The sequence below is a fragment of the Hippocampus guttulatus genome, chromosome 20, assembly GCF_054856545.1.
Source record: "Hippocampus guttulatus isolate MCC_2025c chromosome 20, RoL_Hgut_1.0, whole genome shotgun sequence".
NCBI classification, from domain to species: Eukaryota; Metazoa; Chordata; class Actinopteri; order Syngnathiformes; family Syngnathidae; genus Hippocampus; species Hippocampus guttulatus.
Window position 1 is genome coordinate 6,501,590 of NC_141280.1, and position 19,862 is coordinate 6,521,451.

Consider the following 19,862-nt stretch of genomic DNA (forward strand, 5'->3'; position numbering starts at 1 on the left):
GAAGGTGATGAATGAGATGACCCAAGGCGAGGAGAAAGAGCCAAATAGTGAGACGCAGGAGCGGATTCTAAATTACACGGTGGCTCATGTCAGCAGTTGTAATTAGTAGCTTAGTCAGGTGTGGCGAGCAGGACAGGATGTGTCAGAAAAGAAACTGAAGGGGATGGGGGGGGGGGGGGGTGCAAAACAAAACAAGACAATAGCACACGAGACACAAACTTTGGCGCGGGGTGGTGAGAAGAGCACGCGAGGCGAAGGTACGGCAACGCTGAATGGAAACAAAACAAGGCAGGTTTGTTTGCGGCGTGTCGCGTGTCAAGCACGAGAATGACGGGTGCGGAAATCCAGGCGCTTCTCGAATGGGCTGGCGCGGCGCCAAGGTAAATGTTGCTTTTGGAAGGCAGGACGAGAAAGAGAAAGAGACAAGAGTGAAAGCCGGACGACGCGTCAACATGCGGCGCAAGCACGCGCGTTGTGGCGGTGGAGAGAGCAACGCGGGGGAGGCCGAAGGAGGCACAAAAACATCCAAAAGAACGGGGATGATCAATACACTCGGCTGCAACGTTCGGCGAGGGATGCATATTCACTTGAGCTAAATGAGCAACCTTGTCAGGGAGTGTCACATTCAGAACGGTGAAGCTATGTCACGGAATCATCATCAAGCCAGGAGATCCAAATTTCGATTCGACATCATCCGTGGAAAACGTCGCATTCAAGTTAAAGAGAACCCACAAGAGACGCAAGAAAATGACGATGTCACTGACAATAAGGTCGGTGACATACGAGCCGAATCGCAAGTCAGTGGATGAAAGTCATCAAAATTGGCGAACAACCAATATTTCTCGTAAAAGGGAGAATTTGAAATCAGATTAAAAAAAGAAAATAAAAAGACCTGGATGAGCAACTGGGCTGAGATTAAATTAGGCGCTTGTACTCATCCTCTCTATCTACCTTGAAATGCATCAACAGATATGAAGATGCTTTTTCGTCTTGGCTGGACTTTGATGCCATTATAACACTAATTTTGGCTGCGCTAAAAATGCTACCACAAAAAAATTTTTCATGCTGCAACAATGATAACCTGCAACCGCTGCGCCTGAAATGGTTCGTGCTCCCTCCGCAAGCCAACGTTTGGGAGTGTCAGGAACGCATCGAATGCATCTCTTTCCTTGTGTCCAGGTCGACTGGATGCTACATCTTTTTTTTCGCAGAGCCATGGTTTTAGCTAGCTGTCAAGTAGACGTCGAGCCAAGCGGATGTGACCCCAAAAGGTGGCGTCGTGTTTCAATATCTCACTGAAAACTGGAGGCAGAAAAAAAAACAGCGTGTCTCAGAAATCGCAAACTCGAAAGACAATTAATCTCATAGGCGAGCACCTTCGGCGGCAGGAGGAACAAGGTCGCCCCCCCCCCCCGCCGCTGTTTGCCACACCTCCCCACTATGCCCGCCATGTCATGCCACGCTTGCTCTTTTGCCCGCACGGTGCTTTCACCTAATCAAATAAATGATGAACCCCCCCCCCCCCACCCTCACCCCCGATCAGCAGTCTTCACTTCTAAACAAAAATTGTCTTGCACTCGGAGACGGGCGGAAGTAGATACAGTAATCCCTCGTTTATCGTGGTTAATGGGGACCAAAACCACCCGCGATAAACGAAAATCCACGAAGTAGCGTCCAATTAACATAAACAGGCAAAAAAAAAACGTTTTTTTTTTTAAAGTCCGCAAACGATCCACGAGAAGCTGCAAAACAACAGCGAGTCACATAGAGCAACATATACAGTACTGTACTCCATGTATATGTAAAAAAACTTTTTTTAACTTTTTTTTTTTTTTTTTTTTAATGTTTGAAAAAATCCGCGATGCACTGAGCCTGCGAAAAACGAACCGCGAAGTAGCGAGGGATCACTGTATTTGGAAGAATGTAGACGGATTTGTCTGATCCGGACATAGCTGGGTGACAGGCGGGAGGGTGGTGGTGTGGGGGTGGGGGTGTGGGGGGCTTCTGCCTTAGGGCAAGAGAGTGACACACACACACACACACACTGCAAGGAGGAGCCAGGACTGTAGTCAGTCACAGACAGGTAGGTAAGAGGCTGCCTGAAACAGAGAGAGCGAGAGAGAGAGAGCGAGAGAGTTTTTGCGAGTGACAAGAGCCACTGGTTGCTCACACACACTCAAGCTCACCACGCAGCCTCACTTATGTGTGGCTCTTCTCAAGGCTTCAAAGTAAGTACCGTCCCATCCTTTTCTGACGACTGCCTTTTTTTTTTTTTGTGTGGTGGTTCCTTCTTTCCCTTTTAAGGTTTTCGCACCAGCGGCGTCTCTTCGTGACATGCACAAGCGAGGTCACAGCTGTGTGCCTTTGAGTCATGTCTCGATTTTCTGCAGGGTCACCCGCCGGCATCCACGGTTTCGGAGTGAGCTGTCAGCCTTGTGACACTCATTCCGGGGCGCGCGCATTTTTGGGTGAAAAGTTAACATCGGTCGGCATTTGGGTTGGGATGTCCGCGTTTTTTTTTTTAATTGGCTTTATTTGAGTAAAATTATGCAAATCGTATTTAAGTTGCCAGGGTTATCGCTTGCTTCACGTGCGTTGTGAGAAATTCCTGTTGATTGAGTGCGTTATCATTTTGTTGAATTATTTTTTTGGGGGGGCATCTTCAGTTCGACTCTCTCACTTACTTTTGACTTCACGGCGTAAGCCATTCGCGCTCACAATCATACTTGCAATATTCCAGTCAAGTGTTTGTTGAGACAAAAGTGGGCTACTTTGGTCACATTCAACTGTTTTGCTATCTTATCGCCATCTGAGTGGCAACCAGAGAATGCCTGAGGAGGAAACTGGTACATCCCAGCATTGTTGATTTGTAATCAAAGCTTCTTCTGTCTTCACCGTTTCATCCCATCAGTCGTGGGTGGGAGAGGGGGGGGCGCGATTGTGGGTGCCGTAATCAGTCTACGATCTTCATGTGAACTGGAGGGAGAGACAGTACACAAGCGAGGAAGAAGAGAGCACAGAGCCTCTCATTGGGCTTGAGAGGAAGTCTGTTCTGTTCGGTGAGAACGGCCGGCTGGCTTCCTCGTGAAAGTGGAGTCGCTTGCTGCAGGGCCCGAATGACGCGCACAGGAACCTCCCTCGCAGCTCCGGGGGTTTGTGACTGGGATTTTCACAGGATGTATGAGGGGCCGGGGGTGGGGGGGGGGGGGGGGGCAGAGGGGCAGTGAGCATGAGGCCTCGGCTTTGAAGTTTGTTTGTCCGGTAGTAGCCCAGGCTGGGAAAGTAAGTTGCGGCCGCCTCCTCACTATAATTTTTACATCTTGTAAAATGCCCCCCCCCTACCCCCTCCTCCTGCTGCCTCACTGTTTCGAGTGACAGTATTTCGAAAACTAGCTGATCGTATTCATGTCTGATTGTTGATTGGGCAAGTTGGAGTTTCCTTGAGCCGCGTGAAACAAGGGCGAGCATATGACAGAGTATAATGCTCGTTTTTGTGGGTCACGTTGAGAAAGTTTATTTTGGTTTTCCTTTGTTGAAAGCTCTTCAAAGACTACACAGCGGCCTAACTTTTGGGATATTCGAACGGCGTTTTTGTATCTTCCTCAGCAAGACGACCACGTTCGTGTTGCTTTATTATTATTTTTTTTCCGGAAATTATACATCAACAAAATATCACATACTTGACATCACAATTGTGGCCACAATGGGGGGGGGGTCTCTTGGGAAATAACCTTATTCAAAATCTCGCTCATTCCAGGCCTCGTCCTCTACGTGCGGCACAGTCATGTTAACCTCCGATGGCTCACCGGACAGGACAGAGGTAATGGCGGCCGCCATGGCGGAGTCTGCGGACTCGGACATGACGTTGTGGAGCGAGGCCGACTTTGAGGAGAAGTGCACGTACATCGTAAAGGACCAAGCTCTGGAAGAAGCGTCCAAAAAATGCAGCGGAACACGAGCCGAGGGTTCCTTGCCCAGGAACTTGGCCCTGAAACGCTGCCTGGACTCGGCGCAGGTCAGGAAAGCGTTTTCGTTTATACCCCCCGACACGTTTTGCGCTACCTCGCGTCACTCCTGCATCTACGTATCGTTCGCCGAAGCGGGAAGAACTTGACATGTCGCTGTCTAATTTCGGCAAAGCCCGAGACAATTGCAGAGCCCCCTCGGGTCTGTGTGATGAGTAGCTCCCTCGGATTCTCAGCCCTTTTTTTTTTGGATTCCTAGCGCTCAATTATACCGGAAAGCAAAGTAGAGGCACCGAGAATCCACACCTTCGAGGTCAGCCACATTCGGCGGTTTTATTTGCATGCATGCTGTCAGGTGGTTTATGTTTAACCCCATCGCAGGAGATCATAGATAGTTAGGCAGACAGTAAAAGATTAACCCCATGGATGATGTGTGGAACAGGGGTGGGGGCCGGGGGGGGGCTTTTGTTTTTCGACAAGATCAGAGGTAGCGGTTAAAGATGCTGAAATATTACGAAAGTCTGTCTGGGGAAACGTCCGACACCAAAGAGTCGGATTGGTTACAGCGACCCGTGACATAAAAGACCCGCCATGGAGCTGCCTGACATGCGGGCTTGAACGCACGACTCAAGGTGCCATTGACTAGAGTTGAGGGAGGTGTGGGGGGGGGGGGGGGGGGGTTGCCCGTGATACTTTATCCTCTCTTCACACCTGGATGTGACAGAACATGAGTAGCGGTGAAATTTTAATGCCAGGAAAGGTGGGCGGAGCTAATGGAGTTTGAAATATTCATCATGCGAAAGGGGAGGAGCACAATCCACCACATAAATGTTTTTTGGTAAGATTGCTTCCCCCCCCCCCCCCCCCCCCCCCCCCCATGTTCTGCTTTTCAAGAAGTCATACAGAGTTTCAGCCACCGCCTCTGATAATAACGTAGCGCTCGTTTGTGGGTTGTCAAGTTTCATGGGATCACTGGCTGGGACCATTACCGGTAGCAATTTTCTTTTTTTTGGGTGGGGGGTGACGTAATGCTTCACACGTGAGCTAGTTTTGCCAAAATATAGTTTGGCCAAAAAATTTGCAAAAAAAAAAAGCCTTAGCCACGGTATTAGCTAAACTAATATCTGTATTTAAACGTACTTCGAAGGAGCGAAAATAATGACACAAGCTTTTTGGGTGTCCATCCCTCTAATTAGGCTCTTTCAACCATCCGGACACTTGCCTCGGCCTTTCAATTTGCAAACGACAAGATTGTTGACTCTTTGTCTCTTTTGGACAGGTGCTTGGAGTGGCCAGTAAAGAGTTGATACCGAAGGGGACACGCTTTGGGCCTCTCGTGGGGGAAACATACACCAACGAAAGGTTGCTGAAAGATGCCGACAGAAAGTATTTTTGGAGGGTAAGCAAGCGAGCGCATGTTTTGTTTTGAAAACCATTCGAGTCTCCTCGCTCCGTCTGAGACGTCGATGCGGCCGCGTCGCGGGACTGGTGAGCCGTCGTGGCTTTCGCCTCCTGTGAAGTTTTGAAGTTGCTGCGGTGTCAAGTACATGGCTGAATAACGCGGCGAGCGCACAGCTGTTTGGTTTCAGTGACGCAGCGCTTCTCCCCTCTCTGCCAGTAAATAGGGCGTACAGAACGTCCGCGCTTTTCCAGCGTAGCGAACACTTGCGCACTGACGCGGCAAAAGGAAGTGGCTTTTGAACCCGAGAAGCGTCACCTTCCATCTAAGCAGCGTTTGGATAACTTTCATCAGACACTCTCACGTTTCGGCGCAATCTGCAGACGTTGCAAGTGAAACTAGAAGAGTTTATTCAAGCGCTTTGTCAACCTGAAACAAGTACCGAGAACTGCTAAAATATTCTAAGGGCTGTTTTTTCCCCCTGTACATAAGAAATTAATTGGTTCTAGAAGAAATTTAACTAGAAAATTTTGTAAGTAGAGACGTGTTTTTCATGTAAATGCCCTAGTCCGTTCCAAGCCCCCCCCCCCAAAATCCAGACATGTTTTCTAAAGCATAAAAATGCATCAAAATGTGTAACAAATACCTGTTACAATTTGACTATTGCGCAATAAATGAGAGTTGTGCATAATGTAAAACGCAAAGAATAGAGTCATGAATAAAAATGAGGTTCATTTAACTTTTAGCTGCATCCTCATCTGGGTTTTTTTCCCCTCTTTAGTCCATGTTCTCTCTCAGAAGTGGTTTTTGCCTGGCCTTTTGCGAAGAACTGATCCAAGGAAGTTTGCTTTTGTCAGCTATTAAAAATCCTTTGAAAATGTCTGAGGCAAACATCAGCATAGTGAGCTGGGTGATTCACATTTACGTAAAATTATGGGAACGCCTTTCTACGTAAGTGGAGTCTTGATAATCTCTTCCGATTCGATTATTATGATGAGTCAAATCAGATCAATTTGGTGTCAAACAAAAGCTTCGGTCATTCCGAGCGTGAAGAGGATATCATGCAGTTTAATGTCCAACGTACTGTTTAGAATAACGTAAAAGTAGCTACATGAAGAAGTAAGCTGTCCGCTGCAGTGACCGCCGTCCCTGAAAGAGTTCAAGTAAATCGCGGGTAAAATCCTTCATAAAGTTCAATAAAGTCGGTTTTTGCCAGCGCTGAAATGTGACGACGATTGTGAATTTCCCAAAGCCAATAAAATTGCTGATTCATCCGTGATGAAGCGAATGAGAACGTAAACAGCCGTGTACTCATTCGAGTAAACTTCCTCTGTTACTTGTTGCCATTAAGGCCTTGCGGGCGCCTATCTCGCAAAGATTCTTTCGCATTTACCATAAAAGCATCAAGCGGCCGGTGACTTCATAGTTTTGGGTTTGAGAGCGCATCAGAAAGCCGATTAGTCATCGGCGGCTGACTGCATCCCCTGCTGCAGGTCTTCTCCCACGGGACCTTACACCACATCCTGGACGGTTTGAACGAAGACAAGAGCAACTGGATGCGATACGTAAACCCGGCCCGCGGCACCGACGAGCAGAACTTGATCGCGTGCCAGAGCGGTCTGGACATCTACTTCTACACCATTAAGCCTCTACTTCCCGGCCAGGAGCTGCTGGTGTGGTACTGCTCGGAACTAGCCCGGCGTTGTAACTACCCGCCCCTGGGGCAACTTGCGATGGACCGTGTTGGTAAGTGGCTTCTATTTCATTTGCGTTTAGGATTGAGGAAGCAAATAAAGACTCGCACGCCAAACAAGTGACCGACTGACACACCCTTTGTGCGGGCGTTTGAGCGCTGGCTCGGGCACGCCCATGGCCCTTTTGTTACCTGGTAACACAAAAGAGGGAAGACCCCCTGAATGGAGGTGTAGCCAGGAGTAGCCATAGTCCCCCCCCCCCCCGTAGGTAAGCCGAGACCAATTTCTGGTCTTGTGTCAGGTTCAGAACGCCACGTCGAGACACAGCTGTGAGCTGGCTGCCTCACCGTTCACAAACCAGAATGAAACTCCAAAATAGATGGCTGGAGGGTCTCCTGAGCTGCTGACAGCATTCTGGCACGACTCGTCTTATTTATTTGGCTCTTAAAATGAGGAGGAGAAGTAGGAAGCGCTCCGGTGACTACTTGAACTTCCTGATAGGGCGACTCGCTGACAGACTGATGTCTCACTGAGTGTCGGCTGTTTGTTTGCCCAGGGTTTGGCGGCGAGGAGGGGAGGGGGGGTGGCAGGGGGGGTCGGGACAAAGGGAAACGGTAGATAACACGATGTGTTTTTGTGGCCGAAATGTGTTTAAGGAGAGGTGAAAAAAGTGCAGAGGTTAGCGTAGTCGTACTTATGATCTCATCAGGTGTTGACGTTATGAGGATATGAAGAGAGCAAATTTGAGGAACATTAAATGAATTGGTTGACTGGAAACATCCTTATTTTGGAGTTAGGTGAAAAATCTTTACGCATCAATTTACGAGAATTGAACAACTTTTTTTTTTCCGCCCTCATAATTTTACCATTTTTTCTTTTTTGCTCCGTTAATGAGAATTTTTCTTGGAATATTTTGTCTTTAATTCAGTTTAGAACTATTTTTTTTTCTTTTCAGTGTGGCCCTAATACTAAATTAGGTAGTTATACTGTATATAAAAAAAAGTCATACAATTCTGAGAATAGAGTTGCAATATGAGAAAAGCATGGAATTTTGCAATAAATTAACAAAATCCGAATTTTGCATAATTTCCGGAACTAAAAGACAGACTGGAGTCAAAATTCTATTACACAAACATCCCGTTTTGTTATTTTTTTTGCCATTTCAACACACATTTAGGATTGTTCTGCCTTGCTGTAAGTTTACCTTCGAAACATGTCATTAGGGAAAACGTCAAATGAAATAAAACACGCCCAAACTCCAAAACTGACAAAAGTGGAATATAAATGACCACTTATATTTTCATATCACTTCTTAGAAAAACAAAAATGTTCTTGCGGGATTTTTTCAATACCACGTTTCTTTCGCCAACAGAACATTGCCATTCACAGAAGAAGACGACGGAGAAACGCGGACACACCGTGACCGAGATCCTCCGAGAAGAGCCCCCCAAAGCCCTCGCTAGCCTTCGCCGACAAATGGACGGTTCTTTATCTCAGGACAACCTCTCCGTTTTTCCCATCGCCTACCCAATTCAGTCCCGTTCGGAACCCGTCCACAGGTATGCAGCTCTGCCCCCTCTACCGGCTGCCAAAAAGTCAGCTTTAAGTAGCCACCTTCCTTCCAGTTTATACAGCTTCCAGCACAGCCCGAGACATGTCCTAGCTAAACCTTACCCAGAACCCGGAGTACCGGATCGAGTTTATCCCACCTTGAGGCACAGTCCCTATCTCCTGCCCCGCTACTCACCTTGCCCTGACAACATTCTACCTCACCCCTACTTGTCCTACGCCGATCGCCAAAAACCTTACCTCACACTGTCTGCTCACTTACTGCCTTTGGATGGTTATGTAAACCTCCTCCCCCCGGAACAAAATAACTTAACTTTTGCACTATCAAACACCAAAGATGACCTCGTTCCTTCTCCGACTGGTGAGACCAAAGATGAAAAGAAGCTCATATGCCAAAGAACAAACTACCTCAAGAGTCCTTCCGAGCAGCCCGGACAAGCGGACGTCCCTTTAGCGTCCACATCCAGTGCCACATCTGCGGTCAGCGCCCCATGCAGAGCGCAGCCCTCACTCGCATCAGGAGGATGCTCTCCACCGCTCGGTACGGCGGCGTCTTTGGACCATGACCCCTGGAAACCAACTAAGGCGATGCAAAGCAACACCGCGGATGCAGCCGATCTCAGGAAGGCCAAACGAGAGGAGCACGCGATCGGCTACAAGACCTTGTCGTACCCGCTCACCAGACAGAACGGAAAGATCCGGTACGAGTGCAACATCTGCAGGAAAGTCTTTGGCCAGTTGTCCAACCTCAAGGTATGATGACTTTGCATTTTAGAAAAGGCTCCAATTACCATATTGGCCCGAATATAAGACGGCCCTGATTATAAGACCACCCCCTGTTTTTCAAGACTCAAGTTTGAAAAAAGACTTTTTGAACACCAAATTAATTTTTATACAGAAAATAATTACAATACATTTGAAACAAATGATTCTAACAATATATTTGAGAGAACAAGCATGTTATTTTGCCTCATTCAAATCTTAATATCTGAACATTTAAATATGTAAACTAAAGTGCAATCACATTCGTAAATGAATGGCTTCTGGTTTTTGAAATGTAAATGACATCATATCTTGTCCTCAGCTGCCGGTTAATCTGGCCGATCTTCGACCCACTTTTCTCCAGATTGTCGCTACGTTTCTCCATTTTCTGTTATCTCTTCTATTATTTTCTTCTCTTTTCTTTCTTACTGCTATTTTTTATTTTTCTTCTTAGTGCTACCGCTAATTTTATTTTTATTCTTCGTGACGGGTTCACTTTGGCCTGGGGAGTCAAGTTCAGCATTCGCTTCAATGATATCTGGCGCCATCTAGCGTCGTGAATGGGTATAATGTCTAGACCCCGAATATAAGACGACCCCCACTTTTTCAGTCTTATTTCAATGCAAAAAACACCATCTTATCTTCGAGCCAATACGATATTTGGAGGATGTTAACCTGAACGAGCACCACCCTCAGGTCCACCTGCGGGTCCACAGCGGCGAGCGTCCCTTCAGATGCCAAACGTGCAACAAGAACTTTACTCAGCTGGCACACCTGCAGAAACACTACCTGGTTCACACCGGAGAGAAGCCCCATGAGTGCAAGGTAGGTTTTTTTATTTTCAATCAGCTCTCTCACGATGTGATACAATTAGGTTTGGAAACGACCACCTTGTTTGGTGCAGGTCTGCCACAAGCGATTCAGCAGCACCAGCAATTTAAAGACACACCAAAGGTTGCACTCGGGCGAGAGGCCCTACCAGTGCAAACTGTGCCCGGCCCGGTTCACTCAATTCATCCACCTGAAGCTCCACAAACGCCTCCACACTGGGGAACGTCCGTACCGCTGTCCCTGCTGCCCCTGCGCCTACTTCCACCAGTGCAGCCTTCAGGTCCACCTCCAGGGGTTCTGCCCTATCTCGTCTTCGCACAAACACTCCCCCGAGGAGTTCCACAGGGTCAACTCTGAGATCGAGAGGTTCGACGTGAGCGAAGTGGCCGAGCAGCTCGAGGCCATGGCGGCGGAGGCCAAGACGGACAAGAGGGATGTGCTTGCGCTCATACAAAGGTTGAACACTCGCGCCTCCAAACGACACGATGGCGCCGCGGCTGGCTTCGAACTCTTTGAATCGGCGAAGGCGGCTTCGCGACACCACCTCGGACCTCGTCTACCTCTGCATCTGAGCCGCATCAAGCGCGAGTCAGGCTGCATGTCAGAGCCTGAAGACGGCTTTGCTAATCCAGTCATATAATCCTTACAGGTCAACTCAGCAGCTGTCTGGCACTGCTCTATTTGAAGTAAAGCCTTATCTATAAACGACCGCTTCACGTGAAGTCCCAAGACTCCACCAGCACGACCTGACACTTTGTTGGTTTAACGTATAAAAAGTTGCTAATTTATTCAGTTCAGCTCATATTGATTTATACAAACGGGGTTTCGTGACATGAGGCGTCACTGTATCGTCATGTCAGCCAAACATGCCATTATGCATAAAGCCATTTGTTTAAAATTCCTACCAGCAAGAGTAAAAATGGATATGTGTTTGTGTCTTCTTACTACAGATACAAATAAAGCAGTAAAGGTTTGACTGTGCGCGGGGGAAGCCTGCATTGTTTGCGTCGTGGTGGTGCCCTTTTGAGAGCGAGCTTCGTTGACGTGAGGGCTTCAGGGCGGACATAAATTTCCTGTTATGGGCTCAGGGAGGTATTTACAACACAATGTGTCAACCTGTTACCTCGTCAACTCGATTTGAGCAGGAGTGGGCAGCCAGTTTCACGCGTATACTGTATCACCCCCACAGCAGCTTGGTGCGCGAGTACCAGCTATCAATTAGGGCCATTGTACAACTTGAGTTTTACAATGTCTGTTCCTCTCGCTGCATATGACGGTGGTATTGGCACCACTTGTGGTACTTTTACCCTAAAGGGAAAATAACGAGGCGTCTGTTTCACTGTTGATTATGATGAGGCATTCATGACACTGTAAAAAAACCCAAATTGCATTTAGGTTTTTTTCACTAATGTAAATTGGAACAACTTCCAATTATAAATGATTGATATAACATGGTAACTATGTTAATTAGCACGACAAAGCATACAAGTTGTTTGCACCAAAACAAATTAGTTGTGTCAACTCTTTTTTTTTCTTAGTTGTGGAAAACAATTTTCAGAACAGCACGAACTATTTTGTTGAAATGCGGTAAAATGTTGACATGGGGATAGCATTACAAAAAAAAGACATTCTATTTGTTTCAGTAGTATGGCAAAAGGTATGTTTATAGCCATGGTATGTGCATGGCCTATTATGGGATGTGGAGCAGTTCTTCCCATACAGACTGACACATACACACTTGCATCAGCCACATATACGACTGATTTACTATAACACTTCCATTCCACACTGCTAATACAACAACAGATTCAAAATACAAAAAAAAAAACATGTTTGCACTTCCCACTTCATGTTGCCTGGTTAGCGAATTTGACCCGCTCCGCCATCATGACATTGGATAGCCTGCTCGGACAATAGGCCACTTGACACCCTTTAAAATTGTAATTTGACATTAGCTCCGCGGTGGAGCACAAGTAATGAAAGTCAAACAGGGTGTTTAAAAAAAAAAGTGCACAAAAGCATGAAAAAATTTACATTTAACATATGATGGGGTTAAAAATGTGCCGTTTTGACTAAAAGCAAATAAGGTGAGAAGGAGAGGCGGTCACGGGCGCGCGGTGGATGAGCGGAAAAAAGCCGCGCGTGGCCCTTTAAAAGTGCGCAGTGACGTCATCTATTTTGACAGCAGGCAAGTCAGCGGGTGAAGAAAGGGAGCCCAAGCACGGAGGTGGGGGGGCGAAGGATGCGCACGATAAGGTCGCCGCTTTGCAGCCTCCGCCGCCGCCGCCGCCCGGCACCATGATCAGCACGTCCGAGGCGGTGGGCCGCAGGAGGCCGTCGGCGGCACGGCGGAGCGAGCGCTGGATCGCCTGGTGCCAGGCGGCGCTGCTCGGCGTGTCGGCGCTGGTCATCGCGGCCGAGAGGAGCGCTCGTAAGTGCGGGGGGTCGAAATCGATACACGGACACGTTCGGGCTGCAAGGAGCCCGATCATATCGATTATCGGTGTTATATATTCGGCTCGGGAGGATTTTTTTTTTTTGGACGTTTAGAAGCAACGAGCGAAGGCCCTCGAGGTACTGTTAAGGGTAGTGCCGATTCGAAAACTATTGGGACGATGATGCGGGATGCAGGTTTCTATTCAAGGAATGGCTGACCTTTAGGGGTGCTCAACTCGCAGTTAGAATGTCAAAAATAGGCCTTCATTAGTATCAACATGGTGGTTGGGTTTAAACCATAAAATATTGTAATGAAAAAAAAATCTATAACTCTACAAAAGTGCATTCAATTAGGCACACATTAGTTGGTTGCGTGGTTGTCTACCTCACAGTTCCAAAATAAAGCAAGTTAGGTTGAGAGAAGACTAAGTTGTCCGTCGGTGTGAATATGAGTGTGAATTGTAGTTTGCCTATGAGGTGTGTCATGAGTTCAGGGGGGGAAAAAGGCCTGGATGACCCAGTTAAGGTTGCAAAATATATTTAAATTTTTTTTTTTAAATCACAGAGCCAGTTCAGGTGAGTTGAGAGGTTAATCGAGCATGGCAATACTCTTTCCTGGCAGGAAGTGAGAGATGCTCAGATGTGAGCCTGCTACAACTCTTATTGTACTACATGTTGTTTGATTGTCTGGCCCGCACTGAAGAGGAACACTCACAGTTTGTGGTTTGTGTTTAAAAAATATATCTTTTGTGACGCCGAACATTTTTGACACATTGATTACATGCCCTGCAATGGGCTGTGACAGAGTGTGACCAGCAACTGGAATAGGCATCAGCCAGACACTGACCTGATAGATGGATGAATGGATGGATGGATAGATAGATAGATAGATAGATAGACAGATAGACAGACAGACAGACAGACAGATAGATAGATAGATAGATAGATAGATAGAAAGAGTGCAGTTAGCTACTCGGCTAGCAACATGCCAAGAACTCAAAAAGCCAAGATGATAACCTTGAGCAAACCACCCTGTGTTATTTGACATTTTTGACAGAGACTATCAACGTTGGAGTTATCGTGTAGCAAACATGAAACCACCGGAGAGCGAATAAGCATCTATTTTGGGGTGCGAACATGTCACCCTGACAAAAACTATCGTTCTGCGCTGAGAACAGATTTGAAGAGAGGACTGCCTGACTAAGCAAATCGATGAGGCAAGGGCAGCCAGCCCATGAAAGTGGAGCGTAGACTTGAAGTGTGACTTCTCTCAATGGCAGCAAACGTTAACAACTCCCGTACAGGGTTCAGTGTCTCACAGAACCTCGAATCACAATAATCACGGTATATCGGAGGCCTCTGTTGTCTTTGACAAGCAAATTTTCACGCAGCATTTTCAAATCATGTAGCAATTTGCAACTGTTGTTGGTTCCTTGAAAATTTTGAATTGTAGTACACCCTGTATGAGGCCTTAATATCGGGCAAATATTGTACCTCTGATTTGTTTTATGTTTAATATTAAACATACCTCTCACAAGTGTAGTAATTCTTGTTGTGGGGTGTATTTCCCAGTTATCTACTGTATAGGATTTTACCTTTGGAATGATGAGACACGGTGGGCCGGTTTCACGCTAGGGCTCTTCCTCCCGGGTACTGCGGTGCAGCTGCTGAGTGTCAAGTGGTATTACGACGATGGCGACAATAGGCGATGGTACCTCTCGACCATACACATTCTTCACTTGGGCATCTTCAAACGGTAAGACCCGTTCCGTCTTCACCCCCTGAAAAGTATATCCAGTGAAATCTCCAGAAATATTTTTGGGGGAAAAAATAATACTGTTTAAGTGGCACAAAACAAGATGTCAGTGTAATTTCTGTTGCGAAAGGATCAGCCTTACCGCATTCAGTGCACATGCTCACGTCATCATACGTGTCGTCACCTTGGATCAAATTTAACGGTGACGCATAATGGAGTCGAGCTTCCGCGCGATTTTGCTTTACCCAAAAGCCAAAAGTAAAAGCTCCACTGAGTTTTGGTTGACGCGCACACTAGCATAAGGCCTAACCCTAACGCCTTAACTCATTCACTCCCAAAGACGTTTTTAAACGTCTTTTCAGACTTGGTCCAGAATTGGCTGGTACTGAATAAGTTAATGACCATGGGGAGGGGGGGGGGGGCTACTTGGACAAAACAACCCCCAAAATTGGGGTTGTTTTGCCCATGGTCATCGTGCCATTGGCCCAGGTAGTATTTGAATAATTGTGTTCCACTGTACTGGACTAGAAAGCGAGTCGTACCTAAAAGGTGTCCCTCTGCTGGCAGGCTTTGGGACTGCATGAGGTACGTGTCGCGCATGCACGGCTCAGTGGCAGAGCTCGGTGCGGTCGTCATGCTGCAGGCGGACGTCGCTGCCCTTTGGCTTTTGGAGGCGCTGGTGGTCACCCTGCCCCAGAGCTTACTTCAAGCGTACATCATCGTGTCCACCGACGTGGGCATCATGTCGCCAGGTAAGCATGTCTTACAAGCTGCGATCGGCTGTATATGTTTTATCGTCAAATAATGCAGGATTTCGGGTTTCCTTACAGTGGCCTACTGCTGCGGTCTTTGCGTGCTGTCCGTTTCCTGGGCCCTGGCGCTGTACAGCCGCGCCTGCTGTCTCATCCGGCCGGGCCATCTCGCCATGCCTCCGGCGGCCCTGCTCTGCCAGCTGGTGTGGAGGGCGGGCATGCTGGGCGCCAGGGTGACCTGCCTCATGTTCTTCGCCAGGGTGTTCGACTGGTGGGTCTGCGGAGTGGCAGGTAACGCGCACATTAGTCATTCGGTAAAATGCGTGTTGAGGTGGGAGTTGGAAGGTTGCTTTCGCACGACTCACCTGCGCCAGCTTGACAAGAGTACACACGTCCTCGTCTATTTTTTTTTTTTACACTGACCTGCAGGTTTTCACTGGCTGACTGCTTCCTTCTGGCTGGTATCACAGCAACCAGACATCTGCACCGGGCCATGGTGTTGGCGTGCCTTCAACGCCCTCCTGGGGCTAGTCCACGTCTTCCTCTTTCTCAACGTCAAAGATGGACCGTCGCGCTTCCGCATGGCCAGCTTTTATACAGTAAGCAGCGCTCAAGCTTACGTTTGAACACGCGTATTCTTTGTCGTCAGACTGCCGCGGTGGTAAGTTTCAGCTGCTGCCTTTCATGGAGATGGTTTGCCCCGAGGCTGGATCAAAAATAGTCGGGTTGTGTCATCAGTCTAAAAATTCGACAAAAGCATGCGTGTGACTTGCTGCTTAGTCGCCGCTGCTGCTGGCAAGCTTGTAGCGATAAACCTTGTGCAGTCTCTTGGCTTCTTTAGCCGTCAAACTAAGCGACAGACTCATCGAGCGCCGGTCGTGGACTTCATTTTGCCTCCTCAATATAAGCTACTTTGACAACGTGATCTTTTCGTCCTCTTTTCAGTTCATGCTTATCGAGAACACCACGTTGTTGCTGGCTGCCTCCGACTTACTGAGCCAAGCGTCGTGGGACAACATGACGCTCCCTATCACTGTCCTATGTAGCTTCATCCTCGGTGAGTCCCAACGCTAAGTGCGTTGAATAATCGCGTTTTGATTTGAAAGCCACTACATTTTCAAATATTTCATCGCCTCAATGGTGTTACCAGGTGCTACCTCACTGGTCGTCTACTACCGCTTCTTGCATCCCAAGTCAACAGAGATTGCGCAGGGTCTCCACCACAACCACATGGGTAGCACGTGCATTGAACGAGGGGAGTCCTCCTTCTCCCTCGGGGACAAAAGTCTTCCGGTTGGCGGCGAACAAAACCACGGCAGCTTCTCCCACTCCGGAGTGGCTGGCTCACTGCTGGAGGATCCGAGCGCGTGCGGAGGGAGGCCAAACAGCTCCTATCCTTGTTACCACCATCACTGGTTACTCATCCGGCTGGCCCTCAAAACAGGCGACCTAGGGAAGATCAACCGAGCGTACGGGGCAGGTGGAGCGGCAGCCATACTGGATTTGGAGGAGTACAACCAGGAGTTTAAAAGTAACAAAGGCATCTCCAGCTTGGCAGGGGGCAACTGCGAGGGCGTCTCCACGTCCGAGTCTCAGGGGCAAGGCTTGGTACCCCTGTCGGACTGTAAAGACGAGTTCCAGACTGTAAGTGAACCCACTTCTTTCGAACAAGCGGAGGATGACAGTCTGGAGATGGAGAGTCCGCTCGAATCGCCCGAATCGGATTTCAAGCGCAGCTCACCAGAGGGCAAATCTGTATTTGGAGACAGTCCGGAGCCGGATTTCTGCCCCACGGAGTCCAGTTCGACCTTGTACTTCAGCGCTGACCCCCAATCTCCCAGCAGCACCAGTAACCCCCGTTTAGACCGGGACACCGGGGGTTCGGAACAGGGCGTGCGTCTCAATTCCATTCCAAGCGATCCGGCTCTTCATAGGGACATCCGAGGTTTAATCAGCCGGGTCGGGCCGCGCTACACGTCCACCCCGAAACTGGACTCGGGAGCGCTGGACCCTCCCTCCAGTGTCCCTCACCTCACCGGTCCCAGAAGACAGCTCATAATGTCCCGAAGAGACGACGATGAACATTTCTGACCGATTCAGTGATAGGGTGATAACGTACGAGTGAATCCATCGTTACGTTTTTATCGTCTCTATTTTAAAGTGAAAGGACGTTTCTTAAATAGAGCAATGTGAGGCTAGCACACAATACTGCATAGAGACTACTATATCCGCGAAGGAAGAGCAATATATCGTACGCGTGCTAAATTTACACATGGAGCCATTCGATGCTCTTTTAACGCTATCAGTAATAATAAGCTAATTGGCTGTGTATCGACGCACATTCAACCGACCTCTACAGCTGTAATCGTTTATGAAGTACCGTATTCCCTCAAATAGTGATCCTACCTTTCATTCAATGTCCTGTCCCAATTAATCCCTGGTCGTATCCTCCACTTATTTGTGGAAAAATATTATGAATGAACGCCGAAGAAGAAGAATGGCCCTAAAAGCGCCCGTGGCATTGTATGAGGAAGTACGGTAACTGCTGACTGTTATACGATTTCCTATTTCACATACTTTGGAAATATCAATATGGAGTTGCTTTCTGGCCTTAGATGCCGTGTAGCCTTTACGTTACAAAAAAAAAATAAAAAAAATCACACTTTGGAATGAGAGTCATTCTTCAAATGATGACATCATAGAATTAAAGGCTACACTTTGAAATCAATGCAATATCAGCACAAGCCGCCACTTCATTGGCTTCCTTAAAAGCACAACCTGCAACGTATCGGTTTAAAAAACAATTACTAACATGTATACACACACACATACAGTAAAAATATCAATTTGCTGTGCTTTGAGCTGGATTGATGTGACAGCCTGGACAGATATTAGAAACTTTCTGTGACTTTCTTTAGTGTGTTCTCAATTGCTATTTTTTGAAGGGAAAAAAATGCATTTATCTCTTTCTTTTTTTTTAAACGTTGCTGTGAAAAGGAGGCAATCCACAATCGAGCAAAGATTTGCATTTCTTTTGCACTCGAGCCTTGTATGATATTTGAACTGTGAATCGAGAAGCCGCCTGTGGCTTTAAACGAGCAATACAACGCAGACATATTGGGGTGAGTGAAATAAAGGTGTTCTGCTGTCAACTGTGACACATTTCCCTGTGTGTGTGGCGTAAATCTATTGCACAGTTCGCTGTGTACACACAAACACACAATTTATTCCATTCCTCTATTGATCTAAATTGTTTTCAACATCATCCGATATTATGCAAGTCCTTGCCCAATAACGTGCCACCCTTCAGCCCGTCTTTCAAACCAAACACCGCCCTGTGTTCTATGTGCAGAGGTGACCAACAGTGCCCAACACGCGCGTAATGAATGACATTTCAAACGACATTTTGAAGGCTACTCACCCCAAAAAACCCACAGATGTCGGATGCAGTTACCAAGACTGACCTGTGGGAGGCGGCATTGTGACGCATAGCAGCCAGACTGACCCCAAAATAAAGAAAAAAGGGTGGTCGTAGTATTCGAACTTGTTTTTTTTTAAGGTGGTCAACAAGAGCCAAAAAACCCCCAAGTTCAATTACAAGTAAGAGACAGAATTTAGTTCATCCAGAGTAGTAGGAGTCATAGAATTAGTAGAAGAAAGAAGGAAAAAGTAGAAGCAGCAGCAGCAGTTAGGCTAACCGGTTGCTCGGAATTACATGGCACACTCACGGAGCACTTGACGTTTCACTTTTTATGATTGTTGGGTCTTGACTGTTTTCCTCACTGGAAAACAAATACATAAAACACCCACATCACAGGACATAATGTTCAAATTCTGCCTCAATAACAGCAAGTCAATTTTTTTTGGCATCATATGGTGTCTTGATCGTACGGTCGTTTCCCTGCTTGAAACGATGTTGTAGCTCTGCAGGACCAATTTTTATTTGATTTTTTTTTAACAAACCAGGACCCATTTTAGAAGTATGTCATTGTGAAAACCGTCTAAACCGACACTCCCAAATAATACTCTGAGTAGTTTTACAGTTTCATATACTCTACATATTGAGTGTATTATTTTTACTGTTATTCTTATTATTATTATATTTGACATCCCCATCGGCCTCTGTTGGCCTATTCATCCATCCATCCACCCATCCATTCATTCACTGGCCCATCGTCATCCATCTATATGCCTAACTTAAATTATCCTCAAATTGAGGGTTCCCTCCCTTGTGGTTTCTTTCTGACTTCCGGGTTGAGTGAACGCTGGCGCGTTTTGGCTGCCGCTGCTCAACCCCTATTGTTTTGTGTTTTTTGTTATTTTAAAGCGTCCTTGGGTGTCTTGAAAGGCGCTTATAAATAAAATGTATTATTATTATTATTATTATTGTTCCATACCACTTTTTTTTTGCAGACCAGTACAGGCATAACTTAACATAATGACAAAAAATGTGAAGACCTTCCTTATGGGCACAGATGATTATTCACCGATGGGTCAAATTGCCACAGTATCGCACTGAGGAAAACTTAATGTCACATTTGTATTTTTAATTTTTTTTGGCCTTAAGTATTGGTGGCTGGTATCGACAGCCTACACAATTACCCGATATCTTAAAATATTCTGTTGTATGTATTCCGTTTTAAAAACAAGCTCCTTTGAGACTCCAAGCACAGCTTTATTACATTGCCATATTTTCTC

At 46.9% G+C, this 19,862-nt stretch overlaps 2 protein-coding genes across 2 annotated transcripts; both read left to right on the top strand.

The window, feature by feature from the left end:
• The first annotated feature begins 2,035 nt into the window (after nt 1-2,035).
• Nucleotides 2,036-11,201, top strand: LOC147187765 (PR domain zinc finger protein 1-like). Its single transcript, XM_086100781.1, has 7 exons — nt 2,036-2,228; nt 3,758-4,015; nt 5,245-5,364; nt 6,858-7,110; nt 8,431-9,380; nt 10,086-10,214; nt 10,294-11,201. Exons 1-7 carry the CDS (start codon nt 2,202-2,204, stop codon nt 10,858-10,860), a joined length of 2,304 nt encoding a protein of 767 aa, XP_085956907.1. The 5' UTR covers nt 2,036-2,201; the 3' UTR covers nt 10,861-11,201.
• A 1,212-nt stretch (nt 11,202-12,413) lies between these two features.
• On the top strand, nt 12,414-18,326 carry LOC147187766 (XK-related protein 5-like). Its single transcript, XM_086101128.1, has 7 exons — nt 12,414-12,651; nt 14,229-14,412; nt 14,980-15,164; nt 15,243-15,455; nt 15,594-15,763; nt 16,110-16,221; nt 16,315-18,326. Exons 1-7 carry the CDS (start codon nt 12,519-12,521, stop codon nt 17,253-17,255), a joined length of 1,938 nt encoding a protein of 645 aa, XP_085957254.1. The 5' UTR covers nt 12,414-12,518; the 3' UTR covers nt 17,256-18,326.
• The last annotated feature ends 1,536 nt before the right edge of the window (nt 18,327-19,862 follow it).

Coding starts and splice junctions, on each gene's coding strand:
- LOC147187766 (XM_086101128.1), top strand. CDS start 12,519: ATGATCAGCACGTCCGAGGCGGTGGGCCGCAGGAGGCCGTCGGCGGCA. Junction 15,764..16,109: donor GCATGGCCAGCTTTTATACA/GTAAGCAGCGCT, acceptor TCCTCTTTTCAG/TTCATGCTTATCGAGAACAC. Junction 16,222..16,314: donor CCTATGTAGCTTCATCCTCG/GTGAGTCCCAAC, acceptor TGGTGTTACCAG/GTGCTACCTCACTGGTCGTC.
- LOC147187765 (XM_086100781.1), top strand. CDS start 2,202: ATGTGTGGCTCTTCTCAAGGCTTCAAA. Junction 4,016..5,244: donor GCTGCCTGGACTCGGCGCAG/GTCAGGAAAGCG, acceptor TCTTTTGGACAG/GTGCTTGGAGTGGCCAGTAA. Junction 10,215..10,293: donor AGAAGCCCCATGAGTGCAAG/GTAGGTTTTTTT, acceptor TGTTTGGTGCAG/GTCTGCCACAAGCGATTCAG.